At 42.9% G+C, this 20,124-nt stretch overlaps 1 protein-coding gene across 1 annotated transcript in view; it reads right to left on the bottom strand.

Annotated features, from left to right (window-relative positions):
- Positions 1 to 4,592: 4,592 nt before the first annotated feature.
- The window catches only part of LOC143389641 (A-kinase anchor protein 9-like), a 133,562-nt gene continuing 118,030 nt past the window's right edge, over positions 4,593 to 20,124 (bottom strand). The window contains 1 exon segment of the mRNA XM_077108363.1: positions 4,593 to 4,820. Within this exon segment, the coding sequence (XP_076964478.1) occupies positions 4,593 to 4,820 (228 nt within the window).

The following is a 20,124-nucleotide window of genomic DNA, read 5'->3' as shown; positions in this document are numbered from 1 at the left end:
GCAGAGTGATGGATGGCTCAAATTTCCACTGTGTTTCTGTGTCCTCTCTCCTACAGGGAAGAGGACAATTTTTCTTTTCATCTCAGGCACTTTTATTCGGTTGATTTTCCAGAAGAACTTTCTCAAGGTGTTATTCTTGAGAAGGGGCCACCTTCTCAGAACCTCATTAATCCAGAATGGACAGGATGTGATGAGGGATTAAAGAGATAAAGACAGGTTGTGGAGCCAAGCTGCTGAGATGAAGGCCCCATTAGGAAACAGAAAAATAGCCCTTGAAAGAAGTGACATTTTCATGATCTCCATAAAGCTGTGACCAAGAAACTACCTCATAGAATCAAAGAATCACCAAGTTATAAAAGAGGGAAAGATGGAGAGATTCTATGGGGGATAAATAGTGGTCTAGAGATGAGAAACTGAGCCCCAGAGAGCTCAGAGGATGCACAGGTGTTACCCAGGACCAGAGGACTTGCAGTCACCCTGGCCTTCAGCCAGCACTGGGCACAGGATGATGTGGAGCCTCTTTCTGAGCCTGAAGACTTGATCTGGAAAACAGGGAAATGAGATTCTTGGCACCTGCGCACACGGGCACACAGCTGTGATGAGCCACAGGTAAAATACCTCTCTAAGCCCACAGCAAGAGACCTGGCCATGCAGCAGGGGACAGGTACAGAGCTAGTGTGAGTCAATCATAACACAGTGGATGAGTAAAAACATTATGAAAAAGAAAGAAAAAAGAAAACAAAATTATGTCCACTTTGACTTTTTTGGGAGGTGAGGGGGCAGTTTGGGGATTTGAACCCAGGGGTGACTTATACCTGAGCCACATCCCCAGCCCCATTTTGTATTTTATTTAGAGACAGGCTCTCACTGACCCACTCAGGGCCTTGACTAAGTTGATGAGGCTGGGCTCCACCATGTGATCCTCCTGCCTCAGCCTCCTGAGTGGCTGGGATGACAGGCATGCTCTACTGTGCCTGGCTGGCCAATGGCTGTCATTTGGGGGATAAGATGGCATTAGCAATTTCTTGACTTAACCACACAACTCACAGAAGCAATGAAAAAAGAAAGACCTACCTCATGAAGGGACCTATGTCCTAGCCCTTACGAGGTGTCCCGTTATACTACACGGTGTTATCCTGAGTGTCCCATATAGCATCAACAGTGCAGAGGCCAAGTAAAGGGGGACACAGAGGTCACACCACCTGCCTGTGCCACAGTGCTGAGAACAGGGCTCAGGACAGACTTCCCTTGAGCTGCTTGGTGCCCTTGGCTGTCTTGAGCCCTATGATCACGTGGCTGATGGTCTTGCCATAGCCGCCCATGGGGTTCTCGGTCTCATATGACGTCAGTTCCATCACCTTCCCCTCGTAGACCTCCTTGGCCTCCTTTATCCACAGCCCTGGAAGAATGGCTGATGGGTACATGGTGAGAAGCAGGACCATCCTTCTGTTCACATACATCTCCTCCTCACCAACACCCTTCTTACCTCAAACTTCCACAGCACAAGAACTGACAAGTCACCTTTAAGTACAACCTAGTGACACCATCATGGGTGGAGAGCAACTCTTCTGGGAGCGGTGACACAGGCCTGTCATTCCAGCTCAGGAGGCCGAGGCAGGAGGATAGTAAGCTGGAGGCCAGCCTCAGCAACTCAGTGAGGCCATGATCAATTCAGGGAAACCCTGTCTCCAAATAAATTCAAAACAGGGCTGGGAGGTGGCTCTGTGGTTAGGTTCCCCAGGTTCAATCCCTGGTGCCTCTCCTCAAAAAAAAAAAAAAAAGGGTTGCTGTTCTCCTGACAAATGGGGAGGCCACAGAAGACTTCTGCTGGCAGGTGGCCATCAGGATCCCTGTGAGCTGATATGGAAATATCCCAAAGGCAGAGACACACAGCCACATAATCAGACACTCAGGCCACTTCCCTCAGTTCAAGGGGGGCATTATCTTATCACCCCATCCCTTGCCTTCTCTTCTCCAGAAACCCAACCAGGACAAGGACACTCAAGACTGGAAGCTAGGGTCAGATCTCCTCTGCCTGTGATCCACCTGAGAGCCTATAAGTGGGACTTGTGGAAAACATCCAACAGGGAAGCCACATTCTGTGTTTGATGAACCGAATTCACAGCTCCTGAACCCCAAAACAAACTTCCCAAACAAATCCCGAAGCAGCTGTGCACACCTCGAGACCAAGTAGCTGCAGAGGCTGAGGCTGGAGGATCATGGGTTAGAGGCCAGCCTCCACAACACTGAGGCCCTGAGCAACTCAGGGAGACTCTGTCTCTAAATCAATGCAAAATAAGGCTGGGGATGGTGCTCAGGGGTCGAGGGCCCCTGGGTTCAATCCCTGGTACAAAAAAAAAAAAAAGAAAGAAATTTTCCAGACAACATGAAGGTAACAGAAAACTCTATCAAGCTTGGAAAATTCTGGGCTTTTAAGCCTACTTTGATTTTTTTTAAATAGAACCATTTCTATTTTGCAAAGAGGAAATTCCTCCAAATGGAATGCCTGCCCATACTCACTGTGAGGGGACAGTGATATGAAATTCCTCCAGGAGAGGAAAGAAGGCATCCCCATTTCTCAGCCACTCATATTTGTCTAGCAGTTTCTTGGTGGTGACAAGTAGACAGGGGAAGGCCCAGTGGACCATGGGCCCAGCTTTTGGCCAAGAGAGAGGCTGTGGGCGCTGTCTCTGGCCAAGACAGCACAAAGGACACGGGTTTCATCTGCTGTCTCAGGTTTCTAAGTCCCTGACATGGACTTTATCACATCAAGGAAGTGGCACAGACGGGGACAGATGACCCTCTCTCCCTCTCTCTGCAGCTTTGCAGGAATTTAAAGATGTGGGAAACGCAGGCTTCTGTCTGAGGGGAGACCACAGCTTCCCCTTTTATTCTGTGGCAGGATCTAGAAATTTCTCCTCACCTGCTGCCACCAAAAGCACTGCTGTGTCCCCCACCACCCCACTCCAGGGGCCACTCCCATCAAATGTGCCTGGTGACCTCTACTTTTTCAAATTTTAAAGCAAAATTCAGTTCCCACTGAGCCATTGAAATACAAGCAACTGTGAGAAGACCAGTTTTATCAGGTTTTTGTTTCACAAAAATGGGGGTTTTAAATTTTTTTTTAAGTTGTAGATGGACATAATTTCTTTATTTCCTGAGGATGCAACCCAGGGCCTCACACATGTTAGGTGGGTGCTCTACAACTGAGCCCCTGACCCATCCCAGAAAAATGGTGTTTTTCAAATTTAAGTTCTTAAAATATTAATATTCAGGTATTTGAAAGGTAGTAATATCTTACTGGTCACATATTTTTCTTGGTTCCTTTTTGTACCAGGAATGGAATTCAGGGGCCCTCAACCCTTGAGCACCATCCCCAGCCCCTTTCATATTTTATTTAGAGACAAGATCTCACTTAGTTGCTCAGGGTCTGGCTAAGTTTCTGAGGCTGACCTCCAACTTGCTATCCTGCTGCCTCAGCCTTCTGAGCTGTTGGAATATGGTTCATATGTTTAACTTATGAGTTGAATAAAATCACTGGCACATGTTTAAATAAGGAAAAATAATCCAGGCACCGTAGCACACATCTGTAGCCATAGTTACTCAGCATACTGAGGCAAGAGGATGGTTTGAACCCAGGAGTTCCAGGATTGCCTGGGAAACATACTGAGATCCTGAAAAATAGGACATGAAAAGGGAAAAGAAAAGAAGATGTGAAGAAAAAAACAATAGAGAGAAAAACTTTAAACGTAAAACCCAGTTGTATACATGTATAATCCCAGCAACTCAGGAGGCTGAGGCAGGAGGATTGAGAGTTGGAGGCCAGCCTCGGAAACTTGGCGAGAAGCTGTCTCTAAATTAAATATAAAAAGGGCTGGGGACAGGGCTCAGGGGTGAAGTGCCCCTGGGTTCAATCCCTGGTACCAAAAAATAAAAATAAAAAGCCTAAATTCAATGTGACACAAAGCTTAGCTTCTAGACACAAGTTCAGAATTAGAACTCTTCAGTTCAGCATTAGTGTCACACAGGGGCTAGGGGTGGCTCAGCAGCCATGGTCTCAAAAGGGAGATAGAGAGAGGGGGGGGGGGGAGAGAGAGAGAGAGAGAGAGAGAGAGAGAGAGAGAGAGAGAGAGAGAGAAACGCCCCATAGTTGAGTGTTTACAGGGACCTGCTGGGGAAGATCAAAGGCAGAGCCAGTCCCACAAAGAGGCACAGCAGGAAGATAGAGTGCCAGCCATGGGGGTACCAGGTGGCTGTGGGGGGTAAAACAGGATCCCATGATGTCTCCACACTTCCAAATGCTGCACCCTCCTACTGCATTTTCTTTCCTTCAGCATTAAATCAAAAGTTCCCCAAGTAGACTTCTTAGTCTTTTTATTTATTTATTATTTATTTGGGTACCAGGGATGGAATCCAGGGGCCTTCGACCATTGAGCCCTGTCCCCAGCCCTTTTTATATTTTATTTAGAGGCCGAGTTGCTGCCTGAGTTGCTCAGGACCTCAATAAGTTGCTGAGGCTGGCCTCCAAATTGTGTTCCTTTTACCTCATCCTCCTAAGCTGCTTGGATGGCTAGCTACTCTTGCCTGTCTTGTCAACAGCACCAAAAGAACATGAGCATTTTTAAGATGAAAGGATTCAAAGCACCGGAGAAGAAACAGCCATCTATCACACTGACGAGATACTCACTAATAGCCCTGCGGAAGTTCTCCATCAGCACCTCTGTCTTCTTGACCTCCATGGAGTAAACTTTGCTCCCCACCAAGGAGCAGAAAGGCACCTTACTCCCCAGCTCCTGAGCAATCACCAGAGAAAGGGCTGTCTACAGAGGCAAGAAAGGAAAGGTTTTCTTTTTACAGTCTTGAAAACATATTTAAAACTCATCTATAAAAATATTTATTCAAGAGGCTGAACATGGTATTGCACACTTGTGATCCCTGAGACTCAGGAGGCTGAGGCAGAAGGATGGAAAGGTGGAGGCCAGTCTCAGCCACTTATCAAGACCCTGGGCAACTCAGTGATACCCTATCTCTAAATAAAATATAAAAGTTTGGGGAATGGGGCTCAGGTGTTAAGTGCCCCTTGGTTCAATCCCTGGGACCAAAATAAATAAATAAATAAATAACACTAACAAATCAGGAAGGATTTATTACATGACCTTTATTTTATGTTAAAAGGCCAGAAAATAGTGGATAATACATAAGGCCAAATCTGTAAGTGGTGGCGTGGTCTGCACAAGCTCCCCCTGATGGTGCCCTGTGGTCAACTATAAATTGATGCTCAGTAACATAACTTTGGTTGGCAGATGCTAAAGAGAACCTGGTGAAACAGACACCTCATCAAATACCAAGTTTTGGAAAGCAAATGCTCTCAAGTGGGTTCAGGACTGGGAAATGCCATGGCCTCTGAGTGCCATTTCATTCTCCCTCATCTCTGAAATAAGAATGAGGTCAGACCCCATGTGTGTAGGCCAAGCAGAGCCTCCTGAGATGCTGAGGGCCTCACTAAGTTGCTGAGGCTGACCTCCAACATTAGATCCTCCTGCCTCAACCTCCCAAGCTGCTGGAACAAGGCCAATTGAAGCTACTGCTTCAAAGATGGCCCAGGGAAGGCTCCTCTTTTCAATGCCCTTTTGGTTTCAGCTCTGAGCAGCCGATTTGGGGGATGATCAGCGAATCCACTAGCCCATGGGGCAGAGGATGGTTCTAGTTCTGATCTTCTCCATGTTTTCTAGGATGGTCTTGAGCACACAATAGTGCTAATGCTGGACAGCCTCATCTGGCAAACTAAAATACTGTTTAGATTACAAGGAGCCAACAAGCTGCCCACAGGATGGTTTGATTGGGACTCCGTAGTCTTAGATGTGCCTTTAAACTTGGCTTCTGTGGGGGGGGATTGAACACAGGGGCCCTCAAACCCTGAGCCCCATCCCCAGCCCTATTGTGTATTTTATTTAGAAACAGGGTCTCCCTGAGTTTCTGAGGGCCTCGCTTCTGCTGAGGCTGGCCTGAAACTCACTATCCTCCTGCCTCAGCAACCCAAGCCAGCCACTGGGATTAAAGGCATGTTCCACTGTGCATGGCTCTTGCCATTTTTTGAACCCTAGGAACTTTCCTGTTAAAATCCAGCTATTTGTTTTTGTTTTTGTTTTTGTTTTTGTTTTGAGAAACCAGGTCTGGACACAGTGGCCCTCTTTTAGTGAAAGGGCACCACATCCTTCGGCTTGAGTAAGTCACTTTGCTTACCTCGCTGCCCAAATGCTTAGGCACCTGAGTTGGCAAGCCCAAAGCATGTGTTCTAATAGCAAAGGGAAAATGTCTAGAACAGAACACAGAGGGATGTGATTCCAACACCATGAGGCCCAGGGGAGGCCACAGGCGACAGTGCCCATCTGTATTATTTTGATGTTTCTGGGAATGGAACCCAGAGCCTGGTATGTGCCAGGCAGTTGTTCCACCACTGAGCCTCAGGCCCAGCTTTTTTTAAATTTAGAGACAGGGTCTCACTGAGCTGCTGAGGCTGGCCTCCACCTTGAGATCGTCCTGCCTCAGCCTCCCATGTTGCTGGGTTTACAGGTGTGAGCCACTGTGCCTGACTCTTCCCTGTTCTTTCACAGCCCCCAACTCCCCATTCTCAGTTTTCAGTGTCAAAGACAGTGACCACTAGCCACTGAACAGAATCCCTGCCTCCTTCCACCTAATACTGAAGGGGTGACCATTACCCTTCCACTCAAATAGAAACAATACTTGTTTAAGAATGGCTCCTTTTCTGTCCAGCTTTCTCCAATTAAAAGCTCATGGAAGGGGCTGGGCTGGAAATGGGGCTCAGTGGTGGAGCACTCGCCTAGCATGTGCAGGGCCCTGGGTTTCTTCCTCCATGCCACATAATAATAAATAAATAAAACAAAGGTATTCTGTCAAATTACAACTAAAAACCTATATTATAAAAAAGAAACTCATGGAAGAAAGGCAAATATACCAACCCTTTCCTATGGAGCTCTTTATATCTCACTGATCTTTTCATAGCCTGTCATCTTGAAAGTCTAACTTGTATTTTTTTAATATTTTAATATAATCAGGCCTCCCAGCTGATCAATCACTACCCAACAAGACACCTCCCAGAACTTTATGTTGTTTATTTTTGAACAGGGTTGCATTATTCATATTTATTTTTAAGTTTTTTTCTTCGAAACAAGTTTAATTTTGTTCCAGCCCTAAATTAGGGAAAGAACTTAAATCTTAAAAAATTCTCAAAAATCAAGCCATTATAAAGTTAAGCACCCCTCCCCTTAACAATAAATATTGAACTGATATAGGTGACTGAACTGATATAACTTATTTAGGTGTAGATGGACACAACACAATGCCTTTATCTTTAAGTGGTGCTGAGGATCAAACCTGGGTCCTGCCCATGCTCTGCAAGCCCTCTAACACTGAGCCACAATCCCAGCCTGATAACTTATATTTTATGGATTAAGAAACTGAGAGCTGGGTGTGGGGGTGCACACCTGTCATCCCAGCAGCTTGGGAGGCTGAGGTGGTAGTATGGCTAGTTGGAGGCCAGCCTCAGCAACTTAGAAAGGCCCTGAGCAATTCAGCAAAACCCTGTCTCTAAATAAAATACAAAAAGGGTTGGGGATGAGGCTCGGGTGTTTAGTGCCCCTGGGTTTGATCCTTAGTAGCCCTCACCCAAAAAAAGGGTTTCTCAGTCTTGCCTCTGTTTTGGGGGCACAGCCTTGAAGTGAAGGTTGCTTGGCAGCATCACTCACCTCTAACACTAGATGCTAGGAGTCCCACCATCACATTTTGAAAACTAAAAGAGACAACTCTCCAGATGCTGCCAAATATCTCCTGGGGGGCAAAACTGACCCAGGTTGAAAATCACTTCAGAGCTAATCTCACCTAGCTGGACTTCCAGAAAGACCACACAGAGAATGGGAACAGCCCACAGCTAAGGGGTTCAAAGCTGGTGACTGTCCACACCAACAACACCAAACAGTGAGACTCAGAAAGCCCTGTGGACATCAAGAAAGGGAAATCAGGGGAGGGCGCCCTATCCAAAAATACCTCCAAAACATCCAGAAAGAAAGGTCCCAACCCTGCAAATCAGACTTCTTAAGAGCAACACTGGAAGACAAAAAGTACTAAATAACACTGAGTAAAACAGCACTGAAGGAAACAGCTATCATGCTGGTGCTGTGGCATAGGCCTGTCATCCCAGGAGCTCGGGTGGCTGAGGCAAGAGAATCGCGAGTTGGAGGCCAGCCTCAGCAAAAGCAAAGCCCTAAGCAACTAAGTGAGACTCTGTCTCTAAATAAAATGCAAAAAGGACTGAAGATAGGACTCAGGGTTTGACAGCTTCTGGGTTCAATTCTTGGGGTTCAATTCTTGGTAACTCCCCCCCCCCAAAAAAATGGAAGACGACTTGGACAAGCTAATGTTCTTGTAAGTGCACACTGTATGGCATTCCAGCCTCAAAAAACTTCCCCCAGACATAGGACTTCTTCATCCACCATCAGTCACCACACAACACACCCTGGCAACTCCATATGTACAACTTCAAACTTAAAATTCAAGTTTTTTTCACAGCTGATTGTGTTTCTGCTTCTGAAAGGTCAAGTGGCCTTCCCCAGGCCTCCCAGCTGATCAATCAATACCCACCAAGATGTAGCCCAGAACTTTATGTTGTTTATTTTTTAACAGGGTCACATTAAGTCACTTAGAGCTTGGTGAAACTGCTGAGGCTGGCCTCCAACATGTGATCCTCCTGTCTCAGCCTCCAGAGTCACTGAGATGACAGGCAGGGACCACCACACCTGGTGAGAGCCCTCTTCCTTACATACAAGAGCGCAGGCTCCTACTCTCCTATGCCAAGAGGCCCTTCAAGAGAACAAGCCATGTCCAGACCAGGAGCTCTGGGAAGCCTGAGGATCTGGTTGATCCCCTTGCAGATCCCAACAAGCTCCACCATATGTCCTCTTTTGTCCCCTGGAAAGCCCAACTCTGAAGGGGAATTATCAAACCCTCTGCCCAATTCCAGCATTTAAAATCAGTCAGCAGTTTGAAGCTCAGCACTCAACTGAGCCATTTTATGCCATCAGGAGACTTCCTGTTTCTCTGCCTGAAAAACACTAGAAGCCCTTAAAGATCAAAAGTGCGTTTCTGTTATTGTAAATCATGCACGTAGCCAAAATAGTGGTGGGCAAAGTTTGCATTCAAAAAAATACTGGCTGACTCATTTTTCCCCCTCCAATAATGTGCCACAGAAGATTTTTTTTAATATTTTTTAATTGTGCATGGACATAATATCTTTGCTTTAATTTTTTTAAATATTTATTTTTTAGTTGTAGTTGGACACAATACCTTTATTTCACTTATTTATTTTTATGTGGTGCTGGGATCAAACTCAGGGTCCCGCATGTGCAAGATGAGTGCTCTACCAATGAACCACAGCCCATCACAATTTTTTATGAGGCCCTGGACCAATAGAAATGGATTTTCAGCTGGGCATGGTGGTGCAAACCTATAATCCTACCACTCAGGAGGCTAAGGCAGGAGGATCACGAGTTGGAGGCCAGCCTCAGCAACTTAGCAAGGCCCTCAGCAACTTTAGCAAGACCTTGGCTCTAAATAAAATACAAAAAAAGGATGTGGCTCAGTGGCTGAGTGCCTCCAAGTTCAATCACTGGTTAAAAAAAAAAGAAAAGAAAAGAGATGGATTTTCCAAGAAAAGAAGACTTGAAAGAGTTCAAAGACGATCCCAGTGACCAGACCTCTCAGAGGACTTTTCTTCCCCTCTGGCCAGGATGATTTTCATTCTAGAAGTAAAAATTTGAGATCATATTCCCTTCTTAAACACACATGTGACTTATGTCGCTAAAAAAAGACTAGTTAAGATGTGAATTCCATTTGGCTTCAAAGTGAGGATCGTCCTCTTGCACAGCAGAAATCAAGGAGAACACAAGGACTTTTCCAGTTCCCAGGGTTCCCGCCCACAGCAGGGCTCTTCCTGCCATCTTCTTGTTTTGATTATCCCTTCTATGACATCACATGCCTGCAGCACAGAGGTTACAAATGGTCACTATTACTGTGTTTCAGTGGGGAAAAAATGCAGTCCCTGGACCAAATGATTCACAGACTAATCCAACCAACCCTGGGCGCCAGCACCCTCCATGCACTGTTCTGGATGGTGAGAGAGAAGGTGAGAGAGAAAAGTCTGCTGGGCACAGTGGCCCACACCTGTGATCTCAGGGACTCCAGAGGCTGAGGCAGGAGGATGTCAGTTCAAAACCAGGCTCAACCAAAGTGAGTCCCTGAGCAACTCAGAGAGACCCTATCTCTAAATAAAATACAAAATAGGACTGGGGAGAGGCTCAAGAATCAAAGGCTCCAGAAGTTCAATCCTGGCACCCCTCACCCCCAAAAAAGAGACATAGACAAGAAACTAGAGGCTTTTCTTTGGCTCTTTCTGTTAATAGGAGGCTCCGAGGCCACAGTCACAAGCTCATATAAATTGCAGGTTTCTGTAGCTGTTCAACCTCCAGGGAGACCACAGGCTATGTCTCTAGGGTCCAGCAGCTTAGAGGCGGTGGATTGCAAACCCCCAGTTGTCATTACTAAACTCAGTGGCCATGGTACTGGTACCAAAACAGGTGGGTGGACGAAGGGAACAGAATAGAGGACACAGAGACCAATCCACAAAATTACAACTACCTTATATTTGACAAAGGTGCTAAAGCATGCAATAGGGAAAGTATAGCATCTTCAACAAATGGTGCTGGGAAAACTGGAAATACATATGCAACAAAATGAAACTGAATCCCTTTCTCTCGACATGTACAAAAGTTAACTCAAAATGGATCAAGGAGCTTGATATCAAACCAGAGACTCTGCATCTGATAGAAGAAAATGTTGGCACTAATCTACATCATGCGTGGTCGGGCTCCAAATTTTTTAATAGGACACCTATAGCAGAAGAGTTAAAAACAAGAATCAACAAATGGGATAAACTCACACTAAAAGTTTTTTTCTCAGCAAGAGAAACAATAAGAGCGGTAAATAGGGAGCCTACATCCTGGGAACAAATTTTTACTCCTCACACTTCAGATAGAGCTCTAATATCCAGAGTATACAAGCAACTCAAAATATTAAACAATAAAAAAACAAATAACCCAATCAACAAATGGGCCAAGGACCTGAACAGACACTTCTCAGAGGAGGATATACAATTAATCAACAAATACACGAAAAAGTACTCACCATCTCTAGCAATCACAGAAATGCAAATTAAAATCACCATAAGATACCATCTCACTCCAGTAAGAATGGCAGCCTTTACGAAGTCAAACAACAAGTGTTGGCGAGGATGTGGGGAAAAGGGTACACTTGTACATTGCTGGTGGGACTGTAAATTGGTGTGGCCAATTTGGAAAGCAGTATGGAGATTCCTTGGAATGCTGGGACTGGAACCACCATTTGACCCAGCTATTTCCCCTTCTTGGACTATTCCCCAAAGGCCTAAAAAGAGCGTACTATAGTGATACAGCTACATCGATGTTCATAGCAGCACAATATCTAGATTGTGGAACCAACCTAGATGCCCTTCAATAGATGAATGGATTTAAAAAAATGTGGCATTTACACACAATGGAGTACTTCTCAGCGCTAAAAAATAACAAAATCATGGCATTTGCAGGGAAATGGATGGCATCAGAGCAGATTATGCTAAGTGAAGCTAGCCAATTCCTAAAAAACAAATGCCAAATGTCTTCTTTCATATAAGGAGGGCAACTCAAAACAGAGCAGGGAGGAAGAGAATGAGAAGAAGATTACCATTAAACAGGGATGAGAGGTGGGAGGGAATGGGAGAGAGAGGGAAATTACATGGAAATAGAAAGAGACCCTCATTGTTATACAAAATTACATATAAGAGGAAGTGAGGGGAAAGGGGAAAAAAGAGAGAGATGAGAATTACAGTGGATGGAGTAGAGAGAGAAGATGAGAGGAGAGGGAAGGCGATGGGGGGATAGTACGAGATAGGAAAGGCAGCAGAATACAACAGAAACTAGTATGGCAGTATGTATAAACATGGATGTGTAACCGATGTGATTCTGCAATCTATATACGTGGTAAAAATGGAGTTCATAACCCACTTGAATCAAATGTATAAAATATGATATGTCAAGAGCTTTGTAATGTTTTGAACAACTAATAAAAAAAAGAGGTTAGTATTGGGGTTTCAGAAGGCATTCATGGAACACTTCCTACTACCTCTAGTGTTCATGACACCTCCCATTCAGCCTGGGTGGGACTGGAAGAGGGCCTAACTGTGTCATAGAAAGGGAGATAGAACCTGATCCTATCTTTTGGTGGTAAGAAAAAGAACAGGAGAGAAGGTGGGTCAAATGGCAGCATCCGAAGCCAAGACCCCAACTTTTCTGTCCAAGGCCTGGTGGATTTGCAATGACTTTGATCTGCCAGTGGAAGCTGGCTGGCCAGCCCTAACTGTCTAGAATTCTTTCTGGCTCATCCTGCCAAGAAAGAAGAAATTCTGCACTCAAAGTGGGGGCTGGGACAGGAAGCATGTCCTTGGAGGTCCCCAACACTCTGGAAGTCTTGACACAGGGTCTCTGGAAAAATAAGAGGTAATGTCCTTGCAGAAGAACCATTAGAAACTTCTGTGTGATGGTGACACAAACCATTTCTTCTTCCATAACCATCCTTGCTACAGCCCTGGCTCAGGTCAGACAACCTGCCATGCATGCACTTTATTTTAGAATATATCTTGCTTTATCTATAGCTATATCTATATATCAATCTCTCTACACATCTATCTATCTATATACCTATCTACCTATCTATATATCTATATATTATTTATCTATCTATATCTATTTATCTGTATATCTATATAACACCTATCTAAACCTGTGAATTCCTGAACTCCCAGTCAGAAGAAAGCACTCAATTCTGTCTGTGAGTGTGCTGAAGGTGATGTGATTTCTCACACAGAACCCTCTGAGCTCTGCAGCAGAAACAAGCCCCCTCCTGATGTAATTTAAAAGAATAGCCTCCCAATTTTCTCAAATCTTTTCTGGATACACCTTATCCAAGGACAGGATAAGCCAATGTTTGGTTAAATAGTTCAGAGGTTAATTCTCAACAGATATGAGAACTTTTTCTTACATTCCTCCACTCTTAGAGGGAATCTGGTCAGCTCTTTTTGCTGGATTCACAAGGCTACCTTTGGCCCACACGTGCCCCACTCTTCAGGCCTTCCCACCTACATTCCATCACTGAAAGATAACAGAACAAAGGACAGAAACACTGACAGAAATGCAGGAAAGCTAAAAGAAAACCTTAGCTATAAAAAGAGAAAGACATCGCCCTTCCATGGATACCTCCATGGGGAATGTTCTGTCAAGTGTGGCCTTGGCTCCTCCCCCTCACAGGACCCCTATTAGTCCTCTTTATATTTCTCCTAATAGAACTCTGTATGTTAAATTGCCTACAGAAGTTCCTGCAAGATCAGATACACAAATTCACCAACCAGCCAGTCAATCAACTACTTCTTTAAGACTACCAGCCCCTGATGCCCAAAACAGAGACCTATGACTCATTACCAATTCTTCTAGTGAAAAACCAGCCTCTACCTCAGAGCAAAGCCTGTCCAAGGAAGAGACATGACCTTTGTCCTTGGAAAGACCCACAGAGCACTCCTAGGCACATTCACATCCTGCTAAGTGGTTTATCTACAAATAACAGGAGGGTGTCCCTGACTCAGTCAGGCTGGGTGGAGACCCATAGTAACCCCCTAGCAGCCACCAATCAGCATAAGACAGGGAATTACCTGGGATGACAGATGACCTTCCCAGTAGTTTATGGTATTGGGAAACCATGTAATTCAGCATGAATACCCCTCTTGGCTTAAACCAATCAGTTCAAATGAATATTTGTAACCAATCACTTCAACCCAACTTGTTCCCACCAGTGAATGTTCTAATCATGTTTTAGAGTTGTTATTTGATTTTCCTGCAGTGTGTGATGATTTGCTAAGAGATGCTATGATGTATGTGGGGGTCCCTGCCTTCTCCAAAGAATGTACAAAACTGTTGCAAAACCTGGGCTCGGGCCCTCTCAGCCTCACCAGTTGCTGTGTGCATGCGGAGGACTGAGCTAACTCCCAATAAACACCTTTTTGCTGCTTACATCTATCTTGGGTCTCTGATGGTCTTTTGGGGGTCCCACGTTTGAGCATAACACTAGCTCCAGAGACTCTGCCCCCACCTAACACCCTTCATAACCTCTTTTCCAGATTTTATAACCTCTCTTTCACTTCCTAGAAATGAGATCTGCTCTCTGGCAGGTTCACTCTGCTTGGTCTGTCTGTTCTACAGCATCCCCACAAGGAAGCATCAAACCTAAACTCCCCACACATCAGATGAGGAGCCACCAGCCAGACGAAGACTGGCAGATCAACTTCACTCACATGCCTAGGCACAAAAAGCTTCACTATCTTCTTACTTTGGTTGATACTTTTTCAGGTTGGATAGAAGATTTCCCTACATCCAGGGAAACTGCTGACACCGTCACCTCCATCCTCATCAAGCAGAGCATTCCCAGGTTCAGACTTCTCACCTCCACCTAGTCAGACAAAAGTCCAGCCCCCACTTCTCAGGAAACAAGCAGACCAGTGCCTTCCTGCAACATTCATTGCCTCAGTCCCAGCACAACCACAAACTGAATTGGACCCTCTTCCACTGGGTGACTCAGTCTTACTTCAGGATCTGCATTCTCAGTCGTTGCAAACTAGCTGGATGGGACCCCATACAGTCATACTTACTACCCCAATGGTGACCAAGCTTTTAGACATTCTCCCTGGTACCATGTCTCCCACCTTAAAAAGGCACCTGTTCCAAATATCCAGTCCTGGACTTTCACCACGCCCACCAAAATAAAAATTTCTCACCAATCCTGTTCTTCTTTTACTAATCATTAAATTTCTTTCAAGTTTCTATCCCAACCACAGATGGTGCTTTAACATCTAAGTGACATGGCACCAGAATTACATCACCCACTCTCAGTTAATGGGTCATGGCAATTGCCCTTCCACTGGCTGAAATTGGGCTGTCACCCTTAACATTACTGGATTCAACCAAGCTACCTCTGATACTTCCTAGAGTCCCTATGACAGGACCAATGGCTGATACCAAGGATCTCCTCTGCCCAGGACTGATTTGATTCCATTGATGACTTGTGGTTTCAAGGAACTTTTATGGACTCTACCCCTGCCAAAATAGCTGTTTATAGCCACTGGGTGTTATTTCTGGCTGCCTAGTGTTCCCAGACCTGTCCCTGAACATTCCTCCACTTTCCCTCTTAGGTCCCGCGCTGCCCACCATTAAGCAGGATGTAGCCAGAGGATTTTATGATTTCGCCATGTCATTTAGAAAAACAAATGGGAGGAATGTTAGGTTCAAGACAGGCTGAACCAAGTTGTCTGTAGGGCAGGCTGAGTGGATGTTAGCTGCAGGATAACACATGCACTCAAACCCCCCGTCTGATCCTTTATAACCTGATTATATCAAGTCTGAACACTGGACCCCCACCTATCTGGTGCAACAGAAACCCACATCTGACCCCTGCCCCATCTTCCTGAAGGCAGAAGAGGACATCCTTAGCAACCTACTATGTAATCCAATCATTGTCCGCTAACAAGGCAGCTTGCAGACCCAGAGACCCCATTACAATTTAGCTTTAAAAACTCCCTACTGCTGGGGGCCCCCTGTCTCTTGTTCTGTCTTCATCTCTTGCTTCACTCTCCCTTGCTCTCTCTTTCTCTCTCCTTCTCTTTTGCACTATTGCAATAAAGATCTCTTGGTCACTCCGAGTGTTGTGGTCACTTTCCTTTCACTTCCACCCCTGAACTATCATTTGGCCCTGTGTGAGAAAGCAGAGGTGGGCTTAGAGTGACCTTTGTACTACAGGGGTGGGGTCACTCACAGAAGGAAAGTGAAATACTGGAGCCCAAGCCTTGCCTCAGGCAAAGGAAAGTTTGATTATCCTTGAAGCACGGGATTCCAGTCTGGAACAGTTGGTTGTCAACCACAGAACCAAGGCTCCTCTCCTTGGTATTGAACGTTTATTAAGCCCACTTGGCTACTGAGCAATGAGATTTGTACACAATAGAACCTGCCTACAAACAAAAGTGAAAGTGGGTGTGATACTTTCACTTACATGTAGAAGAAAAATAAAGGGAGGACAATATATGACATACATTTCAGTCTCACTTATAACCAGAAACTTCAGCTGTGGTGAAAGACAGAATGTGTTGAGTGCTTGCACCTGCTGCTAATGAAGAAGTTTGAGTTGGTTAAAAAAAGAAAGAAAAAGTACTAGGATCCAGTTCAAACAAAAAAATCCAAGAGGGAGTTGAAGATAGAAACTAGTGTTGGGACACTTAGTGTTAGGACAACCTTATTTAAACTAATAAAAATGAGAGGCTAGATTGAACTAGGGATGACACTCCAAGGTCAATTACAGACTGCCTCAGTCTACCCACAGGCTCTACTATGACCCTTCCATGGATCCCTTCAGTTGCCAGGAATAACAAGTAAAATATTAACAAGATTGAAATTTTTGAATTCATTGGGGGGGGGATTTATGTGCCATCTCATACTGTTAGCATATATACTAGTCTATGTATACTCACTATAATTTTATATTTATGTTGAGTTAATGTGTAGTTTGAAAAAATGAGCACTAGTTTTCAGACAGTTTCCTTATTCTCCTGAAGCACCCCTTACTCATTTGTCTTACATAATTAGAGGCAAGGGGTGGAGTTTCCTATAAAAACTTTTAAAAGTTGTGTCTTAAAGTAATGGTCATTTAAAGTGGGCTTGATTAAACCATTTTAAAATCAAAATTCTTGTGACCAGGATGAATCTTGATGATACAGATCCATCCCACCCAAGCATTGTTTGAAGCCTAGATCCTGACCCCCAAACACTAAATGCCCCCAAACACTAAATTGGTGTTCCTCAATATCTTTGATAACTAAAAATTTTCCTTAAGGACTGTTCTGCCTCTTTGAGAATACTATTAAGAACATATCCATTATCTACAATATTTTAATAAGAAAGGGATGAAAAACAACATTTTTCTTGGAATTTTTTTTTCTGATGTGTCTGACAAATAAAAAAGGCCATGATCTTGATTAGTGACACCTTTGTCAATTATTCTAGAATCTTGGAAGGCAAGGTTGTGTTTGTCTGTGTTTAATGGGAATTCACATTAGAAATGTTGACATCTAAACACTAATATCATTTTAGCAGTTTGATGTGAGAACAGAGTTGGGAAGTGACAGTGGTGTGTACAATAGCAGTTCTGAGTTGAGTAGAATATTCATTCATGTCATCAGTTTGGGGGGGGTGGGTTACTTACTAGGAGTTGAACCCAGAGGCACTCTACCACTGGGTTCCAGCCCTTTCTCCACTTCTTGAAATGGCAGTCTCAAACTTGTGATCCTCCTGCTTCAGCCTCCCAAATTGTTGGGATTAACAAGCAAGCAGCACCATGCCCAGATGTAATCACTTTTAAAATAACCCTTTCTACTTACTGGTGTTCATATTACCAAATATGGAAAATGTAGATAAATGTACATACACCAGAACTCATGATATGACTCATTACAATTTATCTTTTCATTTGAAACACTACTAGTTATGATAGAGGAAAATTAAAATAGCGTTTAGCTCAAGCTAGCTACAGTGTAACAAAAATTTCTTCAACTTGTTTAACTCTAAAAAGAATGTTCATTTTGACTTTTTAAAAATCTTGTAAGGTGTTTGTTGCTTATTACTATTGAAAGGTGCTATGGAAACAAACATGTAAGTAAAGACTTCTTGGAAGAGAATATATTTTCAATTGTGTAGAGATGTATTGAATCTCTTTGACCTGAGAAGTCAGCCAAATTGAAAATAATTACTTTTTTTATTTTGAGCAAGTAAAATGTCCCAGAGTAAAAGAGGTCAGTACGGTTAAAAATACTGTTAAAAACCATTACTTTTTTTTCATATTCACATATTCCTAAGTAAACTAAATAAATAACGAGTTATAAAGTTATTGAAAATATTCCAGTTTCTAAGCATGGAGGAAATGTTGTCAAATGGAAAAAACATGCATGCCATTTTGGAGTTTTACATTTGAGAGACATACGAGTTAATTAGAAGAAAAACAAATAATTTACCATACAATTCTGTGGTTTATAATTAAGGCATTTGATTGATTTTTAAGATGCACATCTGAGATGATGGAATCTTAAAATTGGCATGTTGTAACCACATGGCAATTTTTCTTCTGAATTGCACATAGAATAAGAATGTTTGGGTTGTTTCTAGGTTTATCACAGACGATACTATGGTGAAACAGCTTGTATACATATCATTTTATACATGTGCAAGTACATCTGGGGGATACATTCCTAGAAGTGGATACATTCCTGTGCCAGTGGACAATGCATTTATAATTTAGTTAAATGCTTCCTTTCTTAGGTTTTGCACCATTTCAAACTTCCACAAGTACAGTTGCTCCTCATTATTCATAGAGGATTGGTCTGAGGACCCCTTTGTGGATGCTGAAATACAATGATGCTTAAGTCTCTTACATAAAAAGCATAGTATTTGCATATAACCTATGCACTTTCTCCACATACTTTTAAATCATCTTTAGATTACTTAGAAGACCTAATACAATATAAATGCCATGTAAATAGTCATTACACTGTATTGTTTAGATACTAGTGACAACAAAAAGTTGGTATGTTTTCAGTATGACAATTTTTTAAAAAATATTTTCACCTATGATTGTTGAATCCAATCTGAATACCACAGATACAAGAGGGCAGATCTCAGTGTATCAGAGAGTTCCTTTTTTTCTGGGACTTTTTTCCAATGTACTGTGTACAACCCTTGAATTTGTTAACAGTTTGATAAATGAGAATTATCAGTATAGAGTAATTTAATGTGGATTTCTATCATTATTAATAAGGCTGAGCATATTATGCTTAAAAACTAATTGTATTTTTTTTCTTGTGAACTCTCTGTTAATGGGTTTTTCACATTTTTGTTTTGGGTTGCTTTTTCCCATTATCAATTTCTAGAAATTTGTAAATTGGAGAGATTAGCCCTGTGTGATATCAATTCTAGTTTTCCCCAGATTTTCACTTTTTTTTTATTTACCTTCACATATTTTGGTATACAAAAGTCTTACTTTTCTTTTTCTTTAAATTTTACAGTTTATATTAATCATTTTGGTATCTTGATTTTTAAAAATATTTCTTTATTTCTATGTGGTGCTGAGGATCAAACCCAAAGCCTCACAAGTGCTAGGCAAGCACTCTACCACTGAGCTAAAGCCCCAGCCCAGGCATCTGGAGTTTAAGTCACTGAAAGGCCTCCAAGATTTTTAGAATTTGCCCATGGTTTCTTTTAGTACTTTTATGGTATCACATTTACATTTAAATGTTCAAATTAGGATTTATTCTGGTGTTCAGAATGATGCATAGGTTCAACTTTATCTTTTTCTGTGTGTCTGTTATTTTCACCTGTTGCTTTTAGAGCCCTTCTTTGAATCTGTTACAGTATTGTTAACTTTTGGAGGTATTGGGGTGTCTCTGGGGTTTGTATTCTATTAGTCTTTTTCTTCATATACCAGTATCACATTATTGGTTTTATAAAAGTTTTAATATCTTTTAAAACTAGTTTCCCCTTGTTGCTTTTCATATTTCTGGGAATTCTTGCTTGCTTATTTTCCCATTAGTACTTTTGAACTCTTCGATCCTCAACACCACATAAAATAAAATTAAAAAAAAATATGTTGTCTCCATTGAAAACTAAAAAAAATAAAAAATAAAAATTTTTAAATTCTCTCTCTCTCTCTCTCTCTCTCTCTCTCTCTCAAAAAATGGGGTTCCCATTTGATCATTTGCTAGAACAGTGTTTACAACTAAGAGAAACATTTAACTAAATGAACTGGTTTACTATAAATGTTACAACTTAGAGGCAGCTCCACGGAACACATGCAAAGGAGTATGCAGGGAGCTCCCATGTTCTCTCAGGGTGTCTACCT

The sequence above is a fragment of the Callospermophilus lateralis genome, unplaced genomic scaffold (assembly GCF_048772815.1).
Source record: "Callospermophilus lateralis isolate mCalLat2 unplaced genomic scaffold, mCalLat2.hap1 Scaffold_63, whole genome shotgun sequence".
Taxonomy (NCBI): domain Eukaryota; kingdom Metazoa; phylum Chordata; class Mammalia; order Rodentia; family Sciuridae; genus Callospermophilus; species Callospermophilus lateralis.
This window is presented reverse-complemented; position numbering and strand designations above follow the sequence as displayed.